Consider the following 20380-nt stretch of genomic DNA (forward strand, 5'->3'; position numbering starts at 1 on the left):
AAAATCATCTGTTTGTGTACCATAACCTCAAGCTTGCAGTCCCAGCACAAACCGGTCAGAAGCAATGGTTCACACCTTCCACTATCAAGCCAGGCCCTTCACACCAGCCGCAATCATGGGTAATAAACACTTGGTATCACATATCCAACATCTTGTGCAAGTCACAAGTATAGCTCAAGTTTCCTTACCTGTGTTGTTCGGTGTGTCTCTTAAAGACTGATCTCTCTGTGACTTTCCATTGTGCTTCCCTCTAGCTCTGGGAATACAGGCAGTAGTTTGTGGGCTGCCATAGGCAGAGGGGCCTATATCCACAATCATGCTTAGGCATCTAAGTCCCAGTTTTATGTACCACTGTGATCCACAAAACTGCTTGGCTGCCACCCAAACTGACTCAGTTCCTAAATTTTCAGGGTAAATGTTCCCTAGGTACCTACGTTTCTGCCTATGGGCATGCATTCTTCTGCCTCACTCTAGACATCTGAATGCCTATTTCCTACCTAAGCACCAGGGGCATCCACAAACTTGGGGGGAAGATATGTGGAGGGGCACCTATCTCACCCATGGGAATCAATCCACTAGGTGTGCTCAGAGGCCATGTGCCAGACCAGGTATTATTCATAATCTGAATGGGAGGAAGAGGAGGTGGTGCCCCTGCCCACCTGACCTTTTAGCACAGTCATTAGAGCATGTGTCTGGGATGACCCTGATTCAATTCTTTTCTCCCACTTAGGCAGAGGAGGGACTTGAGTAGGAGTCTCCTAGACCTCTCAGGAGAACAGTCTAACCACTGGACTATGGGATAGTCTGATATGAGGTGCTCAGTCTCTCCTGTGGAAGCTGTTCCACTATGGATAAATAATGAAAGTGTGATTGGAGATGGGGGGGCTGGTGCAGGGTCTCCCACCTCCCAGGTGGGTGCCTCAACATTAGACTATAGAGTCATTTTGTCACGGGTATTTTTAGTAAAAGTCTCAGACAGTCACAGCTTCCGTGAATTTTTCTTTTTTGCCCTGACCTGTCTGTGACTTTTACTAAAAATATCTGTGACAAAATCGTAGCCTTATCTATGTTATACAGAAGGTCAGATTAGATCACAGAGGTTCCTTTTATCTTAGGAATACGAGTCTGAATGCAGTGGCTAAGAGCACTAATGCAATCCTTGGATGCATAGATTTCAAGAATATGTAGGGAGGTTATCAGGCACTGGTGGGACTGGTACTGGAGTATTTTATCTTGTTCCAGTGTCCATACTTCAAAAATATATTGAAAAATTGGATGGGGTTCAAGAAAGAATCAGAAGAATGATCTGAGGACTGGAAAACTTGTGTTTCTGTGAGAGATTTTAGGACCTATGTCCACTTAGCTTATCAAAGAGAAGGCTAAGAGGTTGCTTGATAATGGTCTACAACAGGGATTCTTCACCTTTTTCTTTCTAAGGCTTCATCAACATGCTATAAAAACTCCATGGCCCTCCTGTGCCTGATGTAGACAACTGGTTTTCTACATATAAAAGCCAGGGCCAGCGTTAGGGGTAGCAAGCTGGGCAATTGCTGTGGCCACACAACACGGGGGGCCCCGGGAAGCTAAGCTGCTCAGGCTTCGGCTTTCTGCCCTGAGCCCTAGTGCTGCTTGGCAGACCCCCTAAAACCTGCTCACGGCCTCCCACTGGACCATGGAGTCCCTGTTGAGAACTGCTGGTCAGTAAGTACTTACACTGGAAGAAGGTGTCTAATAGTAAAGGATTGTTTATGTTGCCAAAAGATGCATAATGAGATCCAGTGACTGGAAGCTGAAGCTGGATAAACTTTAACTGGAAATAACATTATTCGTGGGGGAATTCTGCACCAACAAATTAAAAATTCTGCACACAATATTTTAAAATTCTGCACATTTTATTTGTCAAAATAACACTATATAATCACACCAGTTTCAATTATTTTGATAATTTATTTCAAAATACCTATCAGCAAGTATGTCTGTAACAATATAGACACAAAATTTCCCCCAGGAGCAGAGAGTTAAAGAAACCTCTATGACAAACCAGTTCTTGCTTCTTTACCGCCTCCCCTCTCAGAGCCCAGCCATGGGGACAGACACTCAGACCCTCTCTCCCGCAGCCCAGACACTCACCCCCCCAACACTCACACCCCCTCCCCTCCAGAGCCCAGCCACACACACTCACACCACCTACTCCTACCTCCAGAACCCAGCTGTGGCCTCCCCAAGTCCAGATACTCACAGATCCTGCCCTCATAGAGCCCAGGGGTCCTCCAGAGGGAGAAACAGCCTGATGCTGGGTCCCAGCCTTGCACGGAGTTTCCTGTGTGCCACTGCCTCCTTACTTTAGGACATGCTGGGAACTGCAGCTGCTGGGAACCTTCCAGTTCCCTCTCCCTCCTCTGGGCCTTGTCTTCTATTTGTGAGCCGGGCTCTTCCAGGTCTAGTGGCCCCTAGTGGCTGCCACTATTTCTGCAACCTATTTTTATGGGGGGGAAAATAGAAATTCTGCGCACCCAACATTAATATCTGCAAAATTCTGCATTATGCAGTGGCGCAAAATCCCTCCAGGAGTACACTATGTACAGACTCCAGAAAATTTTTTGCTACAAAGCTCCCCTCTCAGCATACACAGGAATGTAGATGGGACAGGGTAAATGCTAAATGCTTATTTCTCAGAGCAGACTTTGAATTTCAGCTTCCAGGACCACAGCACCAACCATTAATTGGTGCTAAAGTGGGGGTAATAGGCTCTTTTACTTGTAGGTGGACCTATCACTGTAGGCACATTGAACTGGTGAGGTACATTTATTTACCCCCACTAAACTAAAAAAAAAAAATTTTTTTAAGAAGCAAATACAGTTCAGCCCTTCAGTCCTGTAAAATTCATTGCTGATAGAGCGAGGAACAGAACCAAGCCTCCTCGTTTAGCACAGCCAATTCTGATCCATGCTGTCTCAGGCAAAGGTTAGACTAAATCTCTATGTGTGTGTGTACTGTCTGTGCTGCCTTTAAAAAGCGCAGAGCCAAACAATAACATTGACTTAGCCTGTACTTAGAATCGTAGAATCATAGACTTTTAGGTCAGAAGGGACCATTATGATCGTCTAGTCTGACCTTCTGCACATTGCAGGCCACAGAATCTCATCCATCCACTCCTGTAACAAACCTCTAACCTATGTCTGAGCTATTAAAGTCCTCAAATCATGGTTTAAAGACTTTGAGGTGCAGAGAATCCTCCAGCAAGTGACCCATGCTCCATGCTGCAGAGGAAGGTGAAAACCCCCCAGGGCCTCTGCTAATCTGCCTTGGAGGAAAATTCCTTCCTGACCCCAGATATGGCGATCAGCTGAACCCTGAGCATGTGGGCAAGATTCACCAGCCAGATACTCAGGAAAGAATTCTCTATAGTAACTCAGATCCCACCCCATCTAACATCCCATCAAAGGCCATTGGGCATATCTACTGCTAATAGTTGAAGATCAATTAATTGCCAAAATTAGGATATCCCTCATATCATCCCTTCCATAAACTTATCAAGCTTAGTCTTGAAGCCAGAAATGTCTTTTTCCCCCACTGCTTCCCTTGGAAGGCTGTTCCAGAACTTCACTCCTCTGATGGTTAGAAACCTTCATCTAATTTCAAGTCTAAACTTCCTGATGGCCAGTTTATATCCATTTGTTCTTGTGTCCACATTGGTACTGAGCTTAAATAATTCTCCCTCCGTTGTATTTATCCCTCTGATATATTTATAGAGAGCAATCATATCTCCCCTCAACCTTCTTTTGGTTAGGCTAATCAAGCCAAGCTCTTTGAGTCTCCTTTCATAAGACAGATTTTCCATTCCTCGAATCATCCTAGTAACCCTTCTCTGTACTTGCTCCAGTTTGAATTCATCTTTCTTAAATATGGGAGACCAGAACTGCACACAGTATTCCAGATGGAGTCTCACCAGTGCCTTGTATAATGGTACTAACACCTCTTGAACATGATGGACCTTCAGTATAGTGACTGCATGTAACAAGTGAGGCAAACGCACATGTGACAAAAAAGGATGGTCCAGAAGTTAAGGCAATAGACTGGAAACCCACAAGCACTGTGTGCTGTTCTGGATAATTTAAATCAGAATTTGTGGAAGTCGCTAGACTTCGGAGGTTCATTTAGAGAACATACAGCAAAAGCTTCAGAAAGAAAAGTGGTCTTTCAGTTAAAGCACTGATCTAGAACACAGGAAACCTTGATGCAAGTCCTGATTTACGAGACATACCCAGGGTGCTTTGTGCATCAGTTTCCCCATCAGTAGATTAGTTTGGCCTGACCAGTCTATTCTGGCTCATTTCAGGAGCCACTTGGGACTGAGGTGTCTTCTGAAGCTTGGGCTAGGGAACCAGATAGAATTTTACATTCATAACCTCATCTTGAGAGCACTCAGAGGGAGCTCTGAGGGGCACACAATGGGGAGACAGCCAGGGAATGTTTGAATCTTCTGAAGGCCTTCGTCTGTGCTTGATGTAAAGCATTTTAAAAGTTTCAACAGTGAATGCGCTCTTTCTTCTGGTGATATGGTGGCTCTTAAAAGAACCGTTGTGCTGCATGCCTCTGCCAATGCCTGTTTCTGGAAAGGGAAACCTGAGTCAAACCTGAGTCCCTGCTATCTAGCAAACAGACAAGCAAGGTCTTGGTAAAGTATGTTCACTCAACTCCTGTAGGGTAGATATGAAGGTTGTATGTTTAAATCCTAATATTGCCAATGTGGGAGTCATTATGGCTTCATATGCTAAAACTTTTTTCCTTTCCGTTTATTTAAGGTTGTAGCTAATTTTCTCTTTAAAACCAAATATTGCATCTTCTCTATAATCTACCCAAAAAGAGTCATAGGCCTGAAAACTGGCAAGTCAGGTGTCTGACAGAGGTTTCACATGGTCACTTTTGGCACAGCCAGCAACAGAACCCAGCTCCCTCATATAGTTGGACTAATTCTTATCTGCACTGCTTCTCAGACTGATTAGACCAAAGCAGAGGCAAAACATAGCCCCCGCATGTAGGGTCAAGTGCCTCCCCCTCCATTGGCCTGCCAGGGGTGTGGAGGGAGAGGGGCTCCTTCTCTCCCTGAGCCCCCTGTCTCCTAGCCCGTCTCTCTCAGGCAGAAACATCTCCGTCCCGTGCCCCATCTGGCTGCCAGTGAGAGCGGCTGAATGTGCAGGGGGGTGGGACATGCAGGGAGAGAAGAACAGAACCCCTCTGCTTCCCCACAGGTAACAGGGGACAGGGAGAGCATGATGGCCCTGGGCTGGGTACAGGGCCAAGGGCCGTCACTGGGCAGGGGAAACACATAGGGTGGTCACATGTCCTCCCCTTTAGATTGCATTCCCTCCATGTGGATCAAAGCTTTTTACTTAGACTGTCCTTACACTTGGTCCTCTGCACACCCAGCTGTGCAAAGCACTAAGAGCTGGATTTGTCTAGTGGCTGAGGCAAGGGCTAAACGAGGAACAAAGGGGGAAATCTTGGGTTTAAGGTGTTGGGGCCAGAGCAGATTTCATTTCCCCGCTTTGTAATGTTGAAAAGGTCACTTAAAGGAGAACTTCTGGAGGAGCGGTCCAAGGCTGTGAGGGAGGCAAACTGTATGGGGTCTTAGAGAGTACAGAGGAGGACTGGAGGAGCTGTTTGATCATATTATGGGCTTAGTGGCCTGTATTATGTCAGGTTCTTCAGTTACCCACATGATCTTTCTGGGCTGGGGTGGTACCAGGTTAATGGCATTCCCATCCCAGCCATCTATAAAAAAAACTCACAATAAGCACTGCGAGCTGGAGCCAGAATGCCGACATTTAGGTACTACTGAGAGCCTCAAAACCTCTGCTCCGCTGTTGCCTAACTCTGTAGACACCTAAGTCACCGAGCTGCTCAGTACCCTCACTCCCATCTAAGCCCTGGTGGGATTTTCCAGCAAAGATTCCCCCACTGATCTTGCTGGATCTGGTAGACATGCTCCGATTATGCTTCTCAGTTTGAGTGTCATAGATGAGATTGGGAGAGTGTGCGTTCTAGAATAGCCAATAACCCAGTGATTTGGGGCACTCACCTGGGATATGAGTGACCCTTTTTCAAATCCTCACTCTGGCTGATATGGAACAGGGACTTGAAACCCAGGTTTCCCACATCCCAGTTGAGCCCTAACCCCTAGGTGGTATGGGGGTGGGTATATCTCTCTGTTGCCTGTGGAAGCTGTTCCACTTTGTCTAAATAACTAAATATTCAGTGAGCTAATGAGATATGGACTCTGTAGCCCCAGAGCTAGGGCATACACCTGGCAGGTAGCAGACTTAAGTTCAAGTCCCTTTTCCAGAATAGGGATTTAAAATCAGTTCTTCCAGCTGAATGCTCTAACTCAGGGGTAGGCATTAATTTTCGCAGGGGGCCATTCCACGAATTTTGGTAAGTTGTCATGGGCTGCACATTTCTACTATATTAATGGAGAGAGCTCCAGGCTGGTGCAGAGTGTTGGGGTGCAAGAGAGGGTGAGGGGTGTGGGCTCTGGGATGGGGTTCTGACCTAGGGCAGGGGGTTGGGGTGAGAAAGGGGGTGCAAGGTTCAGGCTCTGGCTGGGAGGCTCTTACCATAGGTGGCTCCTAGCCAGCAGTGCGGCAGGGCTCAGGCAAGCTGCCTGAATGCCGTGGCCCCACGCTGCTCCCAGATGTGGCTGGCACGTCTCTGTGCTCCCATTGGGAGAAGGGAGTCAGCGGGTCTCAGTGCACTGCCCATGCCCACAAGCACTGCCCCTGCAACTCCCATGGGCTGGTCTCTCGGCAATGGGAGCTGTGAGGATGGTGCTGGGGGGGGGGCAGCGCATGGAGCTGCCTCCCACCCGCCAGGGGTGTGTAGAGACATGCTAGCAGCAGCCAGCTGCTTCTGGGAGCAGCGAGGGGACATGGCAGGCAGGCAGCCTGCCTGAGCGCTCTGCTGGGGGTCTTTTAGCAGCCCGGAGTCAGAGCTTGCGATGAGGGAGAGGAGGCCAGACAGAAATGTTATATGGGCCGGATGTGGGTGTCTCTGCCCCATGAGAAAGGGCTGACCTGGCTTAGGCACCTAAACCCAGGAGAGGGTAGATCCTGACTGGAGAAAGGGGCTCCTCTCATCAGCATTTCCTACTAGCTAGCTTAGGCTGGTTCCTGCTCATTTTATTGGCTTGTGATAATCTAGTTCTGAGGTACCCTAACTCTCCCTGTGCACTGTATAGGGAGCTTGGGTACCTAACTCAGGGCTGTGAATTCCATTGGGCAGCAGGGCCCCAAGTCACGTTTTGCAAAGCTTAAGGCTCAGATCCACCAGTGGACTTAGGCATTGTGATGTCCAGTGTCAACACCTAACCCCTGGAATTCACAAAGCCTATGTTAGGTACCTAGGCTCCATGGACAGTGCCTGAGGGGGAGAGAGGCATCTGAGGAAGGGATCCACAAAAGCCAGTCTACTAGGTGGGAAGCCATCTAAGCTCACTCATGGGAGATGTTGCCAAGAGGGGTGGGTCCTAAGCCCCACCCCTCTCACAGTTCAGCTCTTCAGTTCAGGTTGCCAAGAAGCACCGATCTCTCATTGAGCCCCACACCCCGGATCCTCTCTCCTGGAGTCAGGCAGATGAGGTGTCTCTTCTTGAGAGAATAGCTTAAGCATTTGCTTAACTCCACCCACTGGCTGAGAATTGGGAGATGAGCCCTTGAGCCCAATGGTTAGGTACCCCACTTCCATTGCCCCCTCTGTCTGATGAGAAGGGATTTGAATGGGGGTTCCCCCACCTCTCAGATGAGTGCCCTAACCCCCAGCCTATAGAGTCAGTCTCATTCTTTCTCTGGCCCAATTATTATTTAATAAAAAGTGGAACAGCTTCAACAAAAATGATGGAGACACCCCCACATCAGACTGTCCCATAGTCCAGTGGCTTGAAGTCCCCAACTCTGAGTGATGTCTAATGCTGTCTGCACTGTTTGGAAAGGCTAGCCTGGAGAGCGTGAGACCACTCTTCTGTTAGATGCCAGAAGCTCCTGGCGGCCAGGCTCTTATGTTAAAAAGAAAGGAAATTGATGCAGAAAATTTTGTTATAATAGTGCTAAATTGCTGCTGCCCTACAGGGCCTCTGCTCCCTGTATACTCCAGGAATTTAGGATCTCAAAACCCCAAAGGGTTAGAAAGCATGATAAACAATGCTTGTTTAATATTGTGCTAGTTAAAACACAGGTTTGTCCTCAGTACAGAGGTCTGTCATATTTGAAAACGTTACAGTTAATCACGTCACACTAACATGTTCCAAATATGAGTGTCCCCGTCAGCACTAAGGGCACAATCCTCTTTAACATGGTGCTTCTTTATAGATTGTAAGGCCACGAGTGTCCATTCAGATCCCCGCAGTCTAGTCTCACCTCCTACATAACGAAGGCCATCGTTTTTCTTTCAGTGAGTACTGTATCCATCCCATAATCCCAGTTTAACCAGAAGTTATCTGTAAGAAAGCCAGCCAGTCAAGATTTAAAGACTCCAAGTGATGGAGAATCCACCACATCTCTAGCTCAGTTGTTCCAATGGTTCATTTACAAATTGTACCTTATTTTTAGATTGAATTTGTCGAACTTCAGCTTCTAGTCCTTGGACCTTGTTCTGCTTTTGTCTGCTAGATTACAGAGCTCTCCCACTACCCACATCTTATGTAGTTACTTATCAGCCATGATCAAGTCACTTAACTATCTCTTTCATAAACTAAATAGATTGTGCTTCTTTAATCTCTCACAAAGCACAGATTTTCCAGATTTCAAATCCTTTTAGCTCAGTTCTTGCCACAGTAGCTATAGGATTGGCAGAATTTGATTTTTTTGTTGAAATTTCAATATAGATTTAATTTTTTTAATTTTTAACAATTTTAATTTTTACAGTTATTAATTAAATTAAGGGCAGGTAAGGTTGGGGTTAGGAGAGCACTGAGAGCAGGGCTCCCTGTGTGGCCATGGAGTCCAAGACACCTGGATACAAGGTGCAGAGGAGGCTGTGGTCTTGCTCTAGCAGAGTAGACACCCCCAGTCAACGCTGCAAGGAAGAGGATGAGCCCCTGGCCGTGGGGGAAGCCACCCCACAGACAAGCAGTTTCTGCTCAGGGATACCCCCCCTGCACTGTGGCTGGTGAGTCAGTGAGCTAGGCCTTGACAGCAGGGCTGCAAAGGGCTCTTCGCATGGGCACAGGGCCAGTGACACCACATCCTGACAGACACAAGGTGAGGGCAAGGCTGCAGTCCTGGGAGGGCACAACGGAGACACCTGGTCAGAATGAGGATAAGCCCCTGGCTGTGGAGGCCACCCAGCTATTAAATGGCTCCAGCCCTCCATGGCCAGGGGCTCATCATTGGGTGGGATGGGGTGGGGTGGGGTGTGTATGTCCGTCCATCCGTCCCACCAGGACTGCACCCCGCCCTGCACCTTCCACCTGCAGGCATTCAGTGTCACCAGTCTTGTGGCCATGCCAGAGAGCCCTCTGCAGCTCCACTGTCACTCCCATGACAGCAGGGCTGTAGATAGCTCTCCGCAGGGCTGGTGATACCCAAGCCCTGCACATGCAAGTTGTGAGGGGAGGCTGCACTCCTGCTGTTACCGCTGGATTTTTTTTGTGCGGGGAAGGGGGAAATCAGTGTGTTAGCTGAAATTGACATTTATGACACCTGCAATTTAAATCAAATCCTGTCAAGCCTAAGGTCCAGTAATGCTATATAAAGAGATAGTACCACCTCTCAGCTTCCATTTACATATTCAAGGATTTAATTATCTCTGCCAGCCATATCACACTGAAAGCTGATGGTCAGCTGGTTTCCACCATCACCCTTAAGTTCCTTTCACTGTCTCTACTTTCCAAAATGCAGTCCCCTTGCATGTGAGTCCATTCTTAATTCCAAATGCACGACTATTTAGCTGCATTAAAATGCGTATTCTTTAAGGGAATCCAGTATACCAAACAATCCAGACTGTGCTTTGTAACAGCTCTATCCTTAAAAGGTGTTTACCACTCCACCAATGTTTGTGTCTGCTGCAAACTTTACCAATAATGGATTTTTTTTCTTCCCTATCATTGATAAAGATATTGCATATCATTTGGCCAAGAACAGGTCACTAGAAAGACCCCAACTGGGTAACGATTCCCCATGTACAATTAGTTTTTGAGATCAGCTAGCTAGTTTTTAATCCATTTCATATATGCTACATTGATTTTGTGTAATGCTAATTTTTAGTCAGAATATTGTGCACTACTAAGTCAAATGCCTTAGAGACATTCAAGTTCATTATGTCAACACTGTTACCTTTGTCAATCAAATTTGCAATCTCAAAAAAAAAATCAAGCTTGTTTGGCAAGATCTATTTCTCATAAAAGCATGTTGATTGGCATTATTTATGCTGCCATCCTTTAATTCTTTACTGATTGTATCCCATTTCAGCCTTTCCATGATTTTGCCTGGGATCAGTGTCTGGCTTCCTGTCCTATAGTTAGTTACCCAGGTCATCCTATCAGTACTAACTGAGCTTTTTACCAGATCTCTGGAGATTCCCCAATTTCCAAGATTTGTTAAATATCAACATTATTCGTACAGACGGCTCATCAGCCAAGTTTTTTAAAACTCTTGGAAGTGCGCTATCTAGCCCTACACTTCTAAAATGTTTAACAGCCTCCCTAGTTATTATTGGAATAGAAAGTATTTCATTATCACTATGAATACATCAACCAGTGTCTTTCCAAATATGTTAGTTAACAGGTTTTCTAACACGGTGCATTTTTCTATTGTAGATAAAGCCAAACATGAGAAAAAACAAAAGAACTGCTCAGTTAAGATCTTTCTCAATAATGCCAAAAAGAATACGAGTGTGATAAGACAAAACAAACCCCAAGCATACGAAAACCAGGAAATGCACAGACAAGATGCTGCTTCACAGACCTTAACTCTGCCCTTTTAGGGATGGCAAGAAGAATTGGAAACATCACAGTATCTTACACCCCTAACATTTCTCTGGCCCTATCTCCAGTCGGACTCCTATTCATGAAGTCCGACAGCCTTTGGACCTCAATGTGACCTGTGTAGCGGCACTGACAGGGATTACACTGGCAATCATGCTGCTTCTCCTTATTTCCAACCACACTATCACAACACTGTATTAGTGGATTTCCTGCAATTTAGGTAAATATTCCCCACTTGCAAAAGAACAATAAGGGGTACTGCCATCACCATGGGGGTGAGGTTAAGGATGGGTGGTTATAGTGTGTGAGAAGTAGAACTCTAACTGCACTTCTTAGTTTTCATAAGTTTGTGGGGTATTTTTTTTTTCTTGTAACTAACATTCTTTTGGGGATTTGTAAAAAGACCTTAACTGAGTGTTTCCTGGTTTTTTAATGCTGCGGGTTTGACGTCTCACATTCAGGAAGGGCCAAAATGTGCTACAGCATTACTGGCTTAAAACAGATACCACTATTGGATCTGATCCTGCTGAGAGGTGCTTCAACTCCCCCCTGCTGCACTTTGCAGGATTAGACACTGCCTGGCTTTCAGAAACATTTGATCTCTAAGAAACTTTTTCAGTATAAATGGAACTGTAACTGCTCAATGATTGCTACTGTAGAACAAGCATCTGCATGGTGCTGAACTAGACTATGATAACACTACATTAGTGTTGATTTCCTGGGACCCTTCTAAGGAGGAATTGTGTCTTGAGGCTATCCCAGGATATGTCTACACTGCAGTTAAAAACCTAGGGGTGGCCTGTGCCAGCTGTCTCAGGCACTGTTTAATTACATGTGAGCTCAGGCTACAACCTGGGCTCTAGGATCTGTGGTGGGAAGGTCCTGGGCCTAAAGGTCAATACTGCAATTAAAACAGCCCCTTGGCCCAAGCCCAAATTAGCCATGGGTGTCTAATTACAGTGTAGACGTACCCTCCCTGGGTACAATGGTTAAAAAAAAACAAAAAACAAAAAAAAACCCCAACCATCTGTAGGTGGGTTTCTTCAGTACAGACACACTGCAGATCTTTCCCATTACAGACTCAGTGAGTGAGCATGAGGGTGGCTTTCCTGCTAGTGCTCTCCTCATTCAGAGGGGACAAAATAAAGATACCCACTAGTTAGTAAAATTCCATGGCCCTGTTCATGAGAGGAAGGGATTCCTGTGTCCTGGCTAAATTCCAATTCCCTAGTTACATTCTGTATCCCGCAATTCCTCCTACATTTTCAATAAGATACAGACATTTTCACTTCCAATCCTAACCTGTTGTATAATGCTGCAGTGCACATTTAAACGAATTCTGTGGAACTGCAGGAAGAACTAAGGGAGGCACAATGCGATTTGTGAGTTGGAGTTTAGCTGAGTTTTGCTGAGGGGACCACAGCAATTCCAGTGTGTTCTCTTTTTGTGCAGGGGGTCAGACAATGATCATAGTGATCCCTCACTTTATATCTGTTACATTTATATGAAGTGCTCTGAGACACTGTGAAAAGAAAAGGAGTACTTGTGGCACCTTAGAGGCTAACTAGCTCACGAAAGCTTATGCTCAAATAAATTTGTTAGCCTCTAAGGTGCCACAAGTACTCCTTTTCTTTTTGCGAATACAGACTAACATGGCTGCTATTCTGAAACCTGAGATACTGTGGACGCTGTGGGAATACAAAGAGCTCACTACTAGCACTCCTGAGAAGATTTCTGATACTAGAGGGCTCTCTCATCTAGCAAAGTCCTAACAAGATACAATGGCTGGAATCTGAAGCTAGACAAATTCAAACTGGCAATCAGGTGCAAATTTGTAATAAGAAGGGTAAGGGTACAGTTTACCTGGGATAGGGTGGATCCTCAAAGACTCCATGAATCTTGAAATTGAGGCTAGGCTGAAGGGCCAAATCCATTTGCTGTGGATGTGGATCTTAACTACAGTTTCTGCTAAGAACTTTTCATACCAACCTGGAGTCCACAGCTTGGCCGGGGCCATGGGGGCTGGCTAACAGAGAACAATACATGGCTAAGAGAAAGCTGGGGTAAACAGATAACCTTGTGTGTTTCAAGTCAGTAAACAGTCAGCATAACTCCAAATGTAACTGGGCATCCTTATTGCGAGTTATAGACACATGAAGCGCTGAGAAAGGCCTCTCGGTTACTCCCTAATGCAGGGAGGAGATAGTGGTACAATGCCCATCAGATCCCAGAGTTTGGGGAAAGGCCTAATATGATTGACATGAGTTATGACATGAGTTATGACACCTTTCCCTCACAGATGTATGCAAATCCTAGCCCACAGAAATGCAAGGGTAAACTTATAAACAAATGTATTGTTATTGTTAAGTACTAATTACTGCTCTTTTGCTTTAAATCTCCAGGAATGTATCTGTTGGTCAACCGGGAAAGTTGCTACCTCATTCCCCTGGACCCCAAAATTAGAATTTAACCCATACACTTTAATAGACATAGTTTGGGGGTAATTACCTGTCTGTCAGCAATATATTAATTTGGGCCATGGGCAGAACCATTATGTAATCTTTTAGACCACTGGCTTATTGTGCTTATCTTGTCTGGCTGCTAGAACCTATCCAGGGACTTGGGAAAACCCATCCCCGTCGCTTCTCTCCACCCAATCAGCACCCTATATAATCTATTGTAATTAATTGTTCTGAAGTGTCTCTGAGCCTAATTAGCAAAGTGACACTCCGCCAGTGCTGTGCATAATAAACTCCTGTGCTTGACTCTACATGGTGTGGATGACTGTTCCTTCCCAACCAGAAGTAAAGGGCTTGATGCAGGAATTGCTGGGTGACATTCTCTCACTTGTGTTATACAGGAGGTCAGACTAGATTATCAAAACAATCCCATCTTGCCTTAACAACTGTGACTCTACCATAGAGGAGCACTGCTGACTCCCAGGTGTTTGAGGGAAGTGCACTGGGTTGCCACCTTGTTCACTCGGTGACTCAAGTCACAGGCAGAGCAAGTGCAGCACTGAATGTAGTTCTTTCTGTTCTGCCCAATACACTGGGTATCAGGCTAAGGGAAGATCCAGGCACTGATCTGGTTATGTGGGAGCCAGTGGAACCACCCCTGCCTGGGGGAGGTGGGGAGAGAAGCTAATGGGACTTGCTTCCAGGCAGAAGTGTAGCAAGCGTGCTGGTCAGGAGCAGGTGAACTCTCCATACTAGCACTGGGACAGAAGGGAATCTCCTCACCCAGCCATTAAGGGGATACACAGGAGAGAGCGCCTATGCACTCCTGGGGGCAGAAAGACAGGATCTTAGTGGGTTTGACAGGAGAGAGGCAGTGTGGCTTGGTGGAAGTGCAAGAGCATGGCTTTAGTTTGACTTTTTGCCCTACTGCAGCTGGCTCGGGAGATTTTTATCTAAAATGAAAAAACAACAGAATCCAGACTAAAGAAAGGGGCCAAACACAGTGGCACTAATATAGAGATTTTATTTCAAATGTATTGAGTCTTACAGCACATTGTTCGTCACAACGCTACTGAACTGATTTGGAGGTTTTGGCCAGCATATTGTGACACTGACACCGGCAAGAGCTGAAAGCAGTTTAGATTATCCATGTCTGAATCCAAATGTCCAGGACTATGGGCCCTGACTCTCTGCTGCCTTATTCCTTGCAGTCACTTCCACTTGTGGAAAGTGAGGCCAAATCGGAATTGTGCCCTCACCAGGGGATCAGAGCCTTACACCACAGGTGGAAATAATGTAAGGTACAAGGCAGGGGAGAATCAGAAGTATGATCTCTCTCTCTCTCTCTCTCTCTCTCTCCCCCCCTTGTTGTTTGCTCCCAGTATGGAACAGCAAAACAGTCTTAGCAGATACAGTCTCTTAAGATGATGCCAGCTTTGTTTTCACTATTGGAAACCAGGGAGGCTGAAATGTAAAAGTGCAGGAAATGAATTTGTTTTTTACACTCCTTCAACTGAAATTTGAAAACCACTGGGTTTTGCAACTAGAACTGGGAGGTCAGAACATGGTTTGAATAGCCTAGTGTTTGTCTGGTTATTTACTAGATAGGGAGGACTCATATCCCCCCACCCACCCAATGTGGAGTCTTAAGTAAGGTATCTGTGGCCTATTTATTTATTTATTTTAGAGAAAATTTTTTTTTACCAAGCTATAAAAAATGCCCATGGTTCCATGCTCTTTCCTTTGCACCCACCAGCTCTCCAGATTTGTCAGGAACCAAGTATCAAACACAGCTCACGAGGATCCAAGAAAAGAGCAGAAGCTTAAATCTTGTAACCCACGTCTTCTTAAGCTTGTACCCTAGTGAGCACTCCTTAAAATGAGCTGGGATGCTTGGTGTGTAGCATATGGAAGCCATAGAGAGGCAATAACTACAGATTTCAAAATGGGTGACTCTAAAAGTTATGGCTTCTGTACAGCAGACAGGAAAGGAAGTCAAGTCCAAGAGGAACTTTTAAGTGGTGTTGGAATGAACCAGAGACTGTTTCTGTCATGTAGTAGGGGCAGATGCTGCACGTCATGCCCATCACTGTATCTTTTGGTTAAGTGCCACATTAGAGTGAAAAAAAAACAGACTGTAGAGTCTCTGTTGGCCGGCTTTCTCCCTACCCCCAATTTGGTATCTCTGCTTCATTCTCCCTTCTTCAGGTTACATTAAGTGCACAGAAATATATATAGCAGCATTTGGACTGAAACCTTCACGCACACCAAACAGCACGTTCCAGGAGGTAAAACAACACCCTACAGCCTACCTTCAAGATGTCAAGTTTTCAGGATAAAGAGCAAGACGAGGAGGAGGAAAAGGAGGAGATGGAGGCAGCAAAGGGGAGAAGGAGCAACACAGGAACACAAGTTATGTTTCCATCCCGGGACAGAATCAGGGTCATTCCTGTGTTAGCACCAGGCTGTGACTCTGCGAGAAACTAGAAGTAGACAGGCAGAGCAAGAAGAGAACAAACCATTCTCCCCTCTCCCCACACAGTACTGCAGGCGGATAGTCTAGTCTAGTGCATTCACCACTCTCTGCAGGACTTGGACATTGGCAGAGATCTGCTTGGCCTCGCAGAGAAGTCCCATCTTGTCTTCAGAGAGAAGGAATTCCTTTTCCACATCCAAGAGAAGGTTAACCCAGGGATTGCTAATAAGGTCAGACCCTTATCCACAAAGCCAGCCTGCATATCAAACTCCATAGAAAGAGAAGCAGTGGAACCTCTAGGCTGAGCCTTTCTGAAGGGACACAGAGGACAGAGGTACCATTCAGAATCCACCCTCTTCATTCTTGTACAATGCAAACTGCCTTTCGTAGGGTGGAAAGAAGAGTTTGATTCTAAACATACCTTTCTATTGCTTTGTGGGTACCTGTACTGGCAGTCTCTGTGAAAGCATCACTTTCCAATCCATAGGAGAAAGATAGTGGTCTCCTATTTAGCCCTAGGTGGTCAGATCAGCATATAAGTACACTGGTTTCAAGATGGGCCCACTGTATTGTCTTATCTCAATTCCTCTGCTTCAGACGGATATGGGATCAAGGAGGATTGCTGAAGACAGTGCACTTGAGTTTGGTGTTCAAATGCTGCACCAAAAGACCTTCACAATTCCAGTGGAGGCAGAGCTGTCCTTCAAATCTGTGAGCAAAAAGGCTTGGCATGGACAGCGTCCCTGTCTGGCATTCAACTGGAGGCTGTGGCGATGGGTTTCTTCAGGTGTTGGCTCATGAGCTCCCTAGCACGAGACACCTGGATGTGATCGTAACATGAGTTGCAGACAAGGACTGGGTCGTAGAGCTGCTGATCAGGAATGGGCAGCTTCAGATGGCAGCAGCCAGCACAGAACACATTTCCACAATTCCTGTTAAGGGGTAATAAAAACAGAGAGCAGTAACACAGTGACAACTCCACAGAGAGGAAGGCCTTGTCTAGACTGGGGGAGTCCAGGGCAAACACAACCAGTGTGTTTTTGAAGGCGTTCAGTCCTGTCTGCACCAACGTTCAACTATGTGGGAGCTGAGATGTTAGCTGACATGTTTTTAAACATTATCTGCATTTCTAATGCAGACATGGCCAGAGGGAGGGTCAGAGACCCCAGGACAACAGCGATAAAAAAGACAGAGGGTCAGGGACTCCAGAGGGAGAGTTTGCAAGGGTGGCTGGATAGAGAAAGGGAGGATCAGTGATCCTGTGCTGGGAGGCCTAAGGATACAGAAAAGGAAGAACAGAGACTTGGTTGGTTGGGGAGGAGATGGAAAAGAACAATGGAGAGACGCAAGAGGTGGCTGAGTTTTACCTGCAGTGGTGTCTCCGCTTGGCTATCCAGAATTCACAATCACAGTTAAAGCAGTGTGAAGCCATATGGTCTGGAACCCAACGTGTGACCTGGGGAAAACAACAGCCTTCATTAGCACCTCATCCCAGGAGCCTGTAACAGACTTGTGAAACAATACCATTGAGACTGGAGCATGGGTTACAGTGTGATACTGGGCCATAAAACACTGAACCATGTGGTTGGTCTGCAAAGTAAGGCATGGAGGCACAGCCTAGTGAGCCTGCACCTCACCTAGCACCGAAGGACATGGAACTGCTCCCAGGAAAGCTGGCAACCCATCTTGAGACAGCCTACCTCACAAGGAAAGCACAGAGCCAATCCTACCATATGTCACCACCATGCACAACAGGAACGGCTACTCTGAGCCTAGATCCCATCCTGCCTTGTAGCATCTATCACCTTCAGACAGACAAAGCCCACCTTGCTACATATGTAGCTGTACACGGATATACCTCAGTCTCCTTCTTATCAACAGGCTCCCAGCTTGCTTCAGACAGGCAGTCCTCACTGTGATCAGAGTAGAAGTCCTCAGTGTCACTGCTGTCCGATTCCTTTAGACAGGTCTGCAGAGAGAAAGCCAAAGTCACAAAAGTCATCACTGTCGCTCCCCAGCTCAGGAAGCAAAGGGCAGGGAAATAAAGGAAGATTGGCTGAAGGAATCTTTGGGTACTAGGAAAGTGAAGGCCATGAGGAGGTGGTGTCTAGATGAGATGAGAGAAGGAACTCTGTTCCCTCCTGGGATGCACAGGCTAGGAGAACCTAGAATCCCTCGGTGGGGGAGAGGAGCAGGGGAGGGGAGGAGTGAATCATTATCCTAATGAGCATCAAACTTGCACCAACAGGAAGTGAGGGGTAAGAGAACATATGAGCCTGGCATCACATGCTCCCCCTGGAGTCAGGGGAGAGCAGGGACAAGAAGGGCTTGTCACAAGGATGTCACAGTTCATGGCTGGGTCAGACACTGTGGGAGATGACACTTTATAGGCCATTACTTACAAAGTCATCTTCATAGTCCATTTGTAGCTCAGCCGGGGGGGCGTAGCAGTGACGTATATCCAGCCTTAGCTGGAGCTCTCGCACCTGCCTGCGCAGCTGCTCCACTTCCTGCTTGTAGCTGGCTTCGATCTGCCGCAGCCTGTGCTGAATCACATCTGTGGGGAAGGGGAGCCCGTCATCATCCAGGTAGAGAGGAGGCACAGGGGAAGGGCAGCTTGGTGGCACATGCTTGCAACCAGACACCTGTTTCAGGTGGCAGGGTAGCCATGGCCGGCTAGGCTTCCCTTCAGGGCCTGCACAATGTGCACTGGGATGGCCAGAGCAGACTGGTGGTTTCACACTTTCTCTTGGAGGCCACTGGCTACTGAGGTAGAGCCCTGGTGCCCACAACTGTTTGCTGCTCAACCTCTTGTTACAGCACCCATAGGAAAGTAGCTGCCTGGTTACTGCCTCCCCACCAGGGAGCGACGTCACCATCCCCTGGAAACTGTCCCAGTTGGAACTCAGGAGGGAGAACTCGCTGGTCTGGCTCTGGAAAATGGGCCTTTGCCACAGCTCCAGTGGCACCATCCCCACCTGGCCCATTTCCTCACAGTGCCCGCTCCTGCTTCTCCCACTTTTGCCAGTGTCTTTATGTTGATGAGGGATGCCTGGTATGGGGCCCTGGGTTGTTTGAGGGGACACACTTGGTGCAGGGGGCGTCCTGGCTGGGAATGCCCCTGCAGGACTTAGGGTGTCTTGGTTGGGGGGTTTCACAAGATTCCAGTTCCATCTGATTTCCAGGCCAGATGCTTTGGAGGATTATAGGGACATGTTTCAAGCTTGCTCCACAGGTCTGACACAAGTCCTGCAGACATTCTCCTGTCCAGGATGGTTTGGAGCGGAGCCAATGCCATCTACACCCTCCAGATTCACCCTGTGACCCATTTCTGTCTCTGGAAAGATGATGCTTGCTGGTGGAGGCACCCAGCCACTAATCAGCTTGTAGTGAGCATGGTGATCAGTGTGGCTGCTGAAATTGTTGCTGGTTTGCAGGGGGTGAGTTTTCTCCTGCTCCACTGGCACCATGTTGCCTTCCTCAGGGTGCAGCTCGGTGCCCTCTGTGCTGGCATGTCTGGGCTCCAGGCCCATCCTGACCTCCTGACAGTGGTTGTTCAGGTTGGGATCACTAGAAGTACGGGTCAGTGGGCTGCTGGAGTCACCGGCTGTAAGCAAGTCATCCATAGATCGTGTCTTTGGTAACCTGGAACCAAGAAACAAAGCCTGAATCTCTGGAGAAGAAACTTTTACTACAAAAATCCCAGTACCTGCTGCTCTGTGCCACAGGGGCCCTTGCGCGTGGGGGGGGGGGGGGGAAGGAGGACTGCCCAGCACACAGGGCTAGGTCTCTGAATAGTGGTAGGATGCTTCGAGGTGCATCGAGAGAGCTTAGTTAATAGGGTTGCATCATTACATCACCTTGGAATTTAGACTTACAGCCAACAAGTTAAAAGTGGACACTGATTCTGGGTTCCTTGCCAGCCATTTCTTGGTTTAATCACTTCACAGCTGGGACATCACCTCAGAGGCCTAACCAGCCAACAAGAACCTCCGCTAATCTCTAGATTCCTCATCAGGCTGAGGTGGGAATGGAGTCTATGTAGCACCAGGCAGCCCCTGGAGCACAGGGATACAGCTGGAGGAGCTTCCCTTTGGATCCCCCAAGGTGTTACTCTCCACTGATCAGGAGGAGATGAAAGTGCCCAGGGCACTGTGGTGAACTGCCTGCGTGTGAAGGTGAAAGCAGTATCGGCGTTAGGCTGAGAATGCGCAAGTCAGCTAGTTGGGAGAGGCATGGACAAGTGTCACACAAACTTCCTCTTTCACACACTGCTTCCTAGGGCAAGAAATAGACACTCCCAGTGCAACCAGCACCACATCTGGGCACCAGTCTCCCTCCCCCAGGCCTCACTTCTATTGCTCCCTAGGACATGTTGCTGTTCGCACCACTAGAAGGTGGCCTCAGGGCAGCTCCATGAAATCTCCCCATATGGTGCTCCTAATATGGCGGGGAGCTGTGTACTCT

At 47.1% G+C, this 20380-nt stretch overlaps 1 protein-coding gene across 1 annotated transcript in view; it reads right to left on the bottom strand.

Moving 5' to 3' along the window:
• Positions 1-14445: 14445 nt before the first annotated feature.
• The window catches only part of MTMR4 (myotubularin related protein 4), a 47833-nt gene continuing 41898 nt past the window's right edge, over positions 14446-20380 (bottom strand). The window contains 4 exon segments of the mRNA XM_038375506.2: positions 14446-16845; positions 17281-17369; positions 17772-17882; positions 18316-19558. Of these exon segments, the coding sequence (XP_038231434.1) occupies positions 16668-16845; positions 17281-17369; positions 17772-17882; positions 18316-19558 (1621 nt within the window). The 3' untranslated portion in view covers positions 14446-16667.

The sequence above is a fragment of the Dermochelys coriacea genome, chromosome 17, assembly GCF_009764565.3.
Source record: "Dermochelys coriacea isolate rDerCor1 chromosome 17, rDerCor1.pri.v4, whole genome shotgun sequence".
In the NCBI taxonomy this organism is placed as follows: domain Eukaryota; kingdom Metazoa; phylum Chordata; order Testudines; family Dermochelyidae; genus Dermochelys; species Dermochelys coriacea.